The sequence below is a fragment of the Aptenodytes forsteri genome, unplaced genomic scaffold, assembly GCF_000699145.1.
Source record: "Aptenodytes forsteri isolate BGI_AS27 unplaced genomic scaffold, ASM69914v1 Scaffold105, whole genome shotgun sequence".
NCBI lineage: Eukaryota > Metazoa > Chordata > Aves > Sphenisciformes > Spheniscidae > Aptenodytes > Aptenodytes forsteri.
Genome location: NW_008796112.1, coordinates 634,168 through 643,335, shown reverse-complemented (window position 1 = coordinate 643,335; position 9,168 = coordinate 634,168). Strand labels below are relative to the sequence as shown.

General features: G+C 35.8%; 1 protein-coding gene across 5 annotated transcripts in view; it reads right to left on the bottom strand.

Moving 5' to 3' along the window:
* Nucleotides 1–206: 206 nt before the first annotated feature.
* Nucleotides 207–9,168, bottom strand: part of ATP2B2 (ATPase plasma membrane Ca2+ transporting 2) — a 193,882-nt gene continuing 184,920 nt past the window's right edge. For all 5 annotated transcript variants that reach the window (XM_009287043.2, XM_009287045.2, XM_009287047.2 and 2 more), the window contains one exon: nucleotides 207–563. In XM_009287043.2, the coding sequence (XP_009285318.1) occupies nucleotides 252–563 (312 nt within the window). In that variant the 3' untranslated portion in view covers nucleotides 207–251. The remainder of the gene's footprint in view (nucleotides 564–9,168) is intronic.

The window sequence follows — 9,168 nt, the reverse complement described above, 5'->3', positions numbered from 1 at the left end:
TACAGTACATTCATGCAGGAGGATTTTTTTTTTGTTTTTCTGAAAGGGAACAAGGGGGGTATGTAAATCAGCCATTCATTCTTTCCCCAAAACCATTGTGATCAACATTTCATTCACTTATCTCAGAGTGAATAAGAGTTCAAACAGCTTTTCAGCCAGCAATGTTTTTAATATATATATTTATATATTTCGGTTGCTGTGGGTTTTTTTATTTTATTTTATTTCAATTTTTTTTGCAGTGACCTTTTCAGCTAAAGTGATGTCTCCAGGCTATGTATTGGGCTTCCTGGACTAGAAGAGGTAGCTGATTTACTTGTATCAGTTGTAAGATTTATTCCACTGTCGATAGCACTGTTGTTCTTGTTCAGCGAAGATGGCGGACTCGAGTTTTTCTTGAGAGCAGGGTCTTCTTCTAGGTCTGTGTCATCAATGAGCGGGATGTGGGGCTGGGAATCTTCTATCCTAAATTCAGGATGAGTCATAAAGTTGTGAATAGAGGTTCTAGATTCTGGTTTTTCTAAACCTTCATAGAGAGAGCTACGGAATGCCTTCACGACGCGGATCTGGGGGGAGAAAAGGAAAGAGGTGTCAGAGGTAGCACCTTCAAAGGGCAACACCGTGTTAGAGAATACTTTGTGAAAAATGTAGCATATGGTTAGGGCAGTGCAGGCAGCTGAAGTCCATAGTCTCTGGATGTTATATACATAAACGAGTGGCTCAGTTATGTGCATTTTGAATATCTGTATCAACTGCAATATTAAAATAAATTAAGTTTAAAGCCATCAAAGAACTGATGGGAAGTACTGGTTAAAGAAAGCGAACGTCCACTCGTGTGGTACATCCCTAGTAAAAGACAAGCCATGTTAATTGTAATGCAAATGTAAAACCATGCATGTTGATAGTTTTGCAGTGAGTAAGTAGGAAGGCTTTTTTAATTAAAAAAAGTCTCTTTTGTATTGTTAAAGAACCATTACACATAACATATCACACTTCACAAACAGAAAAGCACAGAACAGACACAGTTGGATGGGTACGTATGAGACACACAGGAGCCAAGTGTAAAAACTATAAGTAATATCAATGTTTTAAAGCAAAATCTAAATGAATGCAGCCAAGAGCACAAAAAGCCAAGCAGACAAAGTACTAAGCATAATCATGCTGCCGCAGGGAAAAAAAAATAAAAATCACAGTTACCACATGAACAGAGATAACTTGCACACAACAACTACACTTGGAAGCCTGGATAATGTGAACATAGTATTGTTGAACCAACTTTTATTTTTCCTTCATGCATATGTGAGGTAAACACTCGAGTATAGACCCACTGTTCTAGCCATTTAACTTTTTAATATATATAAAACATGTAATAAAATAATGTATTGATTGTTGGGTTGAATTGAATTACATTGTTAAACAGCAAGCTTTTTCATTTTCTGTGTCTCAGATGTAAAACTGCGAAGTTAAATGCTGAAAGCGACACAATTTATGCCATATATGCAGTCTTTAAACTAGGTTAGTTGACTTGTGCCAGGGTCAATCTAATGTCATTAACCACCTGACAGTAAGAACACAGGTGAAAATAAACTACAAGACTCAGCCCATTAGGCTGTCAGGGACAATGCAAATTGCTTTCCCAGTAGGAAATGAGAGGAACGGAGTGAGGAGCATTGCAGAGTGAGGACACGAAGTCCTCTGTGGGTGGGCAAAGGGAGGGATGCTGTCTATATCGCAGTGACCTATCAGTTCGGAAAAGAAGTAAAGGTTTGTGCTGGTTTACTGCTGAAGAAAACATAACTTTTTGGAAGGAGGTGGGGGGGCAGAGAGGAAAAAACAGAATGGCAAAACGTGATCTGTTGGCAAATGTTTTATGACTAAGTATGAGTTCTATCCTTCCACTTCCACGTAGTCCATGAGCGAATTTTTAGCATTTCTTAGAGGCGAGACCAAAACACAGGCAGAGGCAGAAAAGGTGCAAGCAGGCATTGTGAAAGCTTCTCCACACACATTTGAAATGGTTTGGTGGTTGGCATGTGTATCTTTTTACATGTAAATATGCTGCACATTATTGGTTGGCCTAATACACCGCTAATTTGTAAAGCTTTAATTCCTCTTTTAATTGGCAGACTGCATTTTAGTAATGGCATAGGGTCACAGTGATACAGCTGTGGGATCTAGCTGATCCTGTGGTTGGAGTTGTCCATGTTGTACAGAATTTCAGCACATTTGAGAAAAAGGCTGACTTGTATTTTCATCTCTTTGACCTTTGTCCTTGTTAACGTTCTCTAAATTTGGATATTCTTCATCTTTCAAAAATCCTAACAGCAGAAGTAAGTCATGCCATCTTCAGATACACGGCCTTCGGTCAGTCCAAATACTCTCCCTTCTCATTATACATACATTTGGTAACAGCAGGGCACAGTACAAAAAGTAGTTCATGTGACTGCTTATCCTCAAAATAAGAGGATTGGAGTGGTACAGAACGGCTTGTCCAGATCTTGGGATACTAGAAGATTTTAGGAGGTTGGCAGAGGTGCAAGACAAGAGGAAGATAAGAAGAATAAATTTTACACGCTACAGTCATATAGTGTACCTCACACCTCTTTGACAGAGCACCTGGAATTATAAACCAGGGTTTTATGAGAGCTGAATCTCTGAGTTCTGCTGTGCTACGTGATGGTTCTGTATAGTGAACAAACAGACTGGGATAAGAGATTCATTTCCATTACTAAAGATAGGATTTGAACTCATGGGGAAGAGGTGACATACTAATTCCCTCATTCTCTATGCCTTTCCATCTTGTATTTTAAAGTGCAAAGTAATTAGTCTAAACAATGAAAAAAATAGTATGTATTGTCAAGGCAATCTTAAAAACATGTTACTATATTGTCCTATTTAAATTAGGAAGCTTTTTGTAACATGCTTACTTTATAGTATGGGCTGATATGGTGACATTTTCTGCAAAGCTACCTATTATTCCTGCTACCTAAATAAAAACAACAGTCATCTCATTCAGTTGCAGCTGTTTGCTATATCTTATCAACTCACAAAATAATTTCATTCTCTTGAATATAGCCACTTCCTATTGCATAGATTTAGGTTCTGCTTGCCAGCTGGATTCTTTTTAAAAAAGGTAAAGTAAATTTTTACTTAGATAAAAAGGTTTGCAATTTGATATTATGCTTGTACAGATCCAGCAGAACCCAATGAAAGTAAAGCTTTTCTTCAAGTCGCACAAACTGTATTTAAGCCTCTACGGGTTAGCAAGGGAGGAACTGATTTCAGTTTATGAGGCTCCAAGTTCCGTAGTAGGGAAAGCATCTATATTGCATTTAATACCAAAATTTGGCATTCCTCGGTTACGAAAACCTGCCTGCCATGACCTGAATTTGGTAATCCGCAGTGACTGCTTGAACTAAATGATCCATTGAAAGAAAAACACTACACTAACATCTTTTGCTTAGATGTGTTTACACAACAATCTGAAGATATAACTGCAGAATGTACAATCAGCCAGCAGTCGTATCGCTTTGTGTGAAAATCTGTGCCAAAGTTTTGGCATGGACTGTTCAAGTCTTGCAGGAACATTTAGCTGTTACTAGAATAGCTTCTACTTGTTTTAGTGATTTTTACTGGAAATATTAGCTTAGAACTAGTTCAGATCTGCTGATATCTAAAGTAGTTGATCTTCTGAATGCAATGGTAATGTAAGGGCCAAACTTGGGCAAATCCCTAAAGCTGAGAATACATAAAGTTAGCTTTCTAGTAAGTTTTCTTCACTAAGGAGCTGTAGAAAACTACCTTCTTTTCTTAAAATTTCTCTACAGTTTCAGAGATGTATATATGTTTTCCATTAATTTTTCACTTACGGAGAAACTCCCTCCCCAACTTTAAATTTTGCATATTTAGCTTGGCATCTAGAAGAAAACATTTATTTTCTTGGTGTCACACCTCATTCAGTGACAGCATTTCTGCGTTACAATATAATTCAAAATCTCATTCATAGTCTGTCCCCCAATGTATCAAATTCTTGCTTACAGGAACAAAACCTTCTTCTTTCATTATGTTAGTGGATACAAAGTTAGAGGGTTTGTTGGATACAAAGGTGGCATTTTAATTTCTATGTAATAATACTACCATATGTAAGCTAAAAACTGAAAAAATATTATTTACCCAGAGTTACATGGCCCAACAGCAACAAATTCTTTTAATACATGCTTAAGTTCAAGATTTGAAGTAATATCTGGTGTAAAAATGTTTAGGGGCTCTGCTGAAACAAAGCCCACATCACTTTTTTGAAGATAAAATAAAGCGGATGAACTTCATATAATGTTGCTATGGTTGTACAGCATGTAAAAGCAGGGACATACCCATGATGGATAGAACCTAGAAAGTGTTGGTTTATTATGAACTATGTAGAGTTCATGTAATGGTATTTCTTTATGATACTGACAATGCCAAGGGAAGACAAACAGTGTGATACAGCTCCCTTTTCTCACAGTAATGGAGACAACAGAAAAAAATGAACTGCTTTTAAACAAAAGACCGTGGGGACAACACTTCAGGACATTTTTGACATTGCTATAAGTTTCCACTTCTTTCTTCTCTGTAGCTGTAATAGAAAAAACTCTTCAGTTTCATGCCACCTTGAAAGTTAGATTTATTATACTGCATCAGGCAAGAAAAATAAAAGAAATAGAATTTTAGATACTACTGATTTTTCCCATCAGAAGAAAAAGATGAAGTTCAGAATCTCACTCCTAAGTACAACAATCTAGGCAAAATACACAAGGCCTGTTAAGCATCAACAGATGTATTATGGTTGGTAGTGTGTGGGCTTATACTCGAATGTTTACCTGGCTTCATATAAGCCAAGTATCTTGAGTTTGGTTCACATTCATTTCAGGCTCAAGGTTAAAGACTCACAACCTCTTTTTATTTCACTCTCTCCTGCTGAACCCTTTTGTCCAATGTTCTCTAGCCCTCTGGGAAAACAAACACATTTAATATTCAGACAGTAGAGAGTAGGGCACTGCAAAAGCAAATAAATTCAATACTGAAAGATCAGTGAGGTGATTAGTATAAAATTGTAAACAAGAGGTCAATTTTGCAAAGAGATGCCAACTCTTATGTGTAACTGATACTATTCTATATCAAGACTATAAGTATACAAAGGTAAATGAGTTTGGTCAAGTACTATCGCATATGTAAAGCTTTGAAATAGAAGGCATATCTTCAGTATATTTGGGGTTGTTTATTTTTGAATCCTCCCAGTTTTAGGTGAGTAAAATCAGACTAGGTATCCACAGGAGGAGATATTGCATATATTGGAGTCACCTGTAAATGTTGTGGCTAGTATGTTCTGGATTGTATGATGCAGAAGTTGAGCAAATTCACAGATAAAATTAAAAAACCCAATAAATTTTAGAAAAATTATAATTGCTAGGTTTCTGCTTTAATGAGTGAAACAGATGCATAACATTATCTGCACTACTCTCTTTCTAAATAAATACGCAGTAAATCCAGTAAGTGCTGCTGAAAAGTCAAACCACATGCAGCAAGAGGAAAATAGAAAACCTACGTATTCTGTGAAATCCTCAGGCCTGATTCTCATTTCACAAAAGGTTCACATGCCTATTATTCCACTGAATTTTAGAGCATGAGATCAGAACCATATGCAGGGCTTTCCGTAGCGTATCTCCTTTATTATAGGATTGTTGCAAAATTATGGAGTCTGACATTTTTGTATCAGATTTGGCAAAGTTTAAATATATTACACAACCCTTTGAAAGAACGTATTTCTGTGTTAGGAGTCTAACCCTTCTTGCCATGCCATATCTCCAGTTGAGGACTTGGCTTTATATTTAGACTTTAAACCTAGTTAGTTTCCCTACAGGGAAGATATACAGAAGTTGATTTTGATCTTGCATTTCCCAGCAGGATTGTGAAATCTTGGTTATAACCAGTGGGAACTTCGAAGCTTTAGTATGGTATTTCTGTCTCTAGTTTAATGATGTTCCCAAATGGTGCAACTTTTATAAACATAATTTTAGATGTGGACTTCGCTTAAGCTCTGCTTGTTCCTTTTCCTCATGTGATAGTTATGCCATGTTGCCACAGAAAGCAACTGACTTTTTCACTAAGGCTGGTATGCCCACTTGACTTGGTCTGTGATCTGAATATAGATCAGTATTGGACAGTAATCTTTGCCTTAACATTTATTAAAATAGAAATATATTTTAAGAAATTTGTTTCCATTTTTCTTCATTAGAAAATCTGTTAGAAAATCTGATCCAAAATTAATATTTTATCTTAAGTTTTAGTTGTAAAGTTTGTCCAGCTGAATGATGATTACATTTATAGGAAATTAAATATGTAAGAAATCTAGAAAAGCAAAAGCTGCTGGAATGGTAAATAGTTTTTCTTGATACAAAAGAATCTGATTTTCATACACAACAGATTACAAATAGCTAAACTAAGCTCTCTCTTTAAAATTATCTATTAGTAAATGGACTATAATAGGCACTACAATTAAGCTTGCTGAATGTCTTACATTAGTTTGACACAATTTGCAGATGCTTATGCCCTTGTGCCACTCCAAGGCAAATGTTGCATGTGTCAAGCTTCTACCTATAAATGACAGTTTCTTGGCAATTCTGATAAATTTCAACTATTTTTTAATTAAAGGGAAAATGAAAAAAGTTGTCTTTCCATGAAAATTAGCCCCACTTTTGAAGATTGTAGCCCCCTCCAAAAAGTGAACCAGAGCAAAAATACAGCCTTAAGGGTGCTATGCTCATCTTTTGCTTGACAACACTTTTTAAAAACCAACCAACCAACCAAAAACCCCAAAAAACCTTCAGAGATCTGTATGACGGGCAAATACTTCTGAGAATATTTTGTGATTGCTTGGTAAGATTTTAATTGGCTGCTATAAAATTTGGAGACATCACTGTGTATTTTTTCCTGTGTCATCCTTACAAGTGGCTTGTTTGAGGCCACTGTTGCTACAGTTAATATAATAAAAAGTTTTCAGTGATTCCATTAAATACTCACTTGTAAAAATCTCAGACAAAAATGACAGACCTCAACAGAACAAAGAAAAAGGAACTTGCAAATACAGAAACTACAGCAGATTCATGATCTGGGAGGTTGCCTTTTGGTGGGGTTTGTTTTTGTTTGTTTGTTGTTCCCCCAGTGTTTCCTACACTTAACAATATTTTTTAATTATAACCTTTTATGAAAGAAAGGAGGTTTTTTTGTAAGGGACCTGCAATTTCTGGCTGCTTCCACTTAGGAACAGTATTAACTATATCTGAGAAGGAGAGGAAGGAGAAAGAGCAAGTACAAAGGAATATTAAATGTGCGTGCGTCTTGGAAAATTTGAAACCATGTTCTTTTGAAAGGGTTACCTACTGATAATATAAACAACATCTGAGAACCAGATATAAACAGATTAGGATAAAGAATAACTTGTTTACTTTGTGTACAGTTAGATCTACTCATCCTCTACCTAATTAAGCAATGTAGTAACAAAGGCTTTAAGCATATACTTAATTTTAAGCACAAGTTAACATCTTGTGTTACTAATTCTGAGCTTCAAAAGTAAAAAAGATGCTCCATTGCCCCACTGGATCTGATTTTGTTTTCCCAAAATAAAACATAGAAAGACATGCATATAAAATACATATCCACCAAAGCCGGTATGGGATAGCCTGGTATCTAAAACCACTTTTAACTCTGTAGTGTAACAGCTTTCCAATGATAGAAGATTGTGTGCATATATGTGTGTCTGTGTGTTCATGCACATGACAGGACAAAACCTGAGAACTTGGCCGAGACCATATTGCATACAGAGCCTTATTTTTCCCACGTTTTCATTTTCTGTAGCTTAAATGTGTGCATATTAAATACGTGTGCATATTTAGTTTGCATTTAAATAGATTTTCTACTTTTATCAGAGTATATAAAATGCCAGGTTTCAATTTGCAGAAATTTTCACTATGTTTCTTTAAAGCTGCAACGTTTTTCAAGAGAGATAAGAGACTCATAATATGGACCTCATCGTTATCAATTAATGCTGACATCCAGAAATTTGTAATTTGTTATTGGCAGAAACACTGTGACAGCTAAAACGTATCAGCATAACTAGGGAAACGTTGGTACTGTAGTAAATATTCCTTTGTATAAATTGCTTTTAAGTCAGGTATTCCACAACCCTATGAAAGATTTGAATGTGCCGTATTTATGAATAGCTGAAAATTTCAGGTAATAACTTGCAAATCTCTTTCACAAACTACTGTAGATGTGGCTGCATTTGACAGGCAGATTTCTTTTTAAGCATGCACTAACCTTTGAATCAAACATTAATCTCCCCAAAAATACTAGAAAAAATACATTTTTTTAAAAAATTCCAAAATGTTGTTATAAATCTGCAGAAGTAGTCTCACAGACCGGTGAGGTGTCACAATGAACTATATATTAAAAAGCTATACAATTAGTAAAGAACTGCATAAATGCTCTGTTAAACTAGACTTACTTATTCTTATTGATAGAGCATCATGCGATTCTTGTATTTTTTATGAGGTATTCATATCAGAACCTCTGCATTTTGGGCACCCAAAATGACACCTGAAATATCCCGATTGTTGCAACATGCTGAGCACCATTTCTCTGAAAATAAACCTTCCTGACGGTATCTCATACTGGGCCCTTTCAAGTATTAGACCCTTTTGTCTTCGCTATACCCTTAAGGTTTTCCCTTGATACTCCCCATAATATATCTACATATGCAATACTTTTAAGATTCCTGAAGAGAGGGAAAGGCTTCAAAGTCAGAGGTACAATTATCCTATTATTCCCTTCCACCCCACAGGAAGAAGGTAATGATTTAGGGTTTAATTCATTCTGAGCAGCTAAGAGGAAAGAAGTCAGTCCTGTCCCACCACATACATTTTAAGCAAGGAGCTGAAAAGTAGACCTAGGTGTGCATCTTGCAACTGAAATTTTCTCAGAAAATGCCAATTCACAAAAACGTACCCCATTTCTACGAAATTTGGATTAGGAAAGTTTTTCCAGGTTCTGGAAGATGAACAACCAGTTGTAAATACCCAATTTAAAAATAAAACCCTTCTTTTTTTTTTTTTTTTTTTTTTTTTTTCTTTCTTTCTT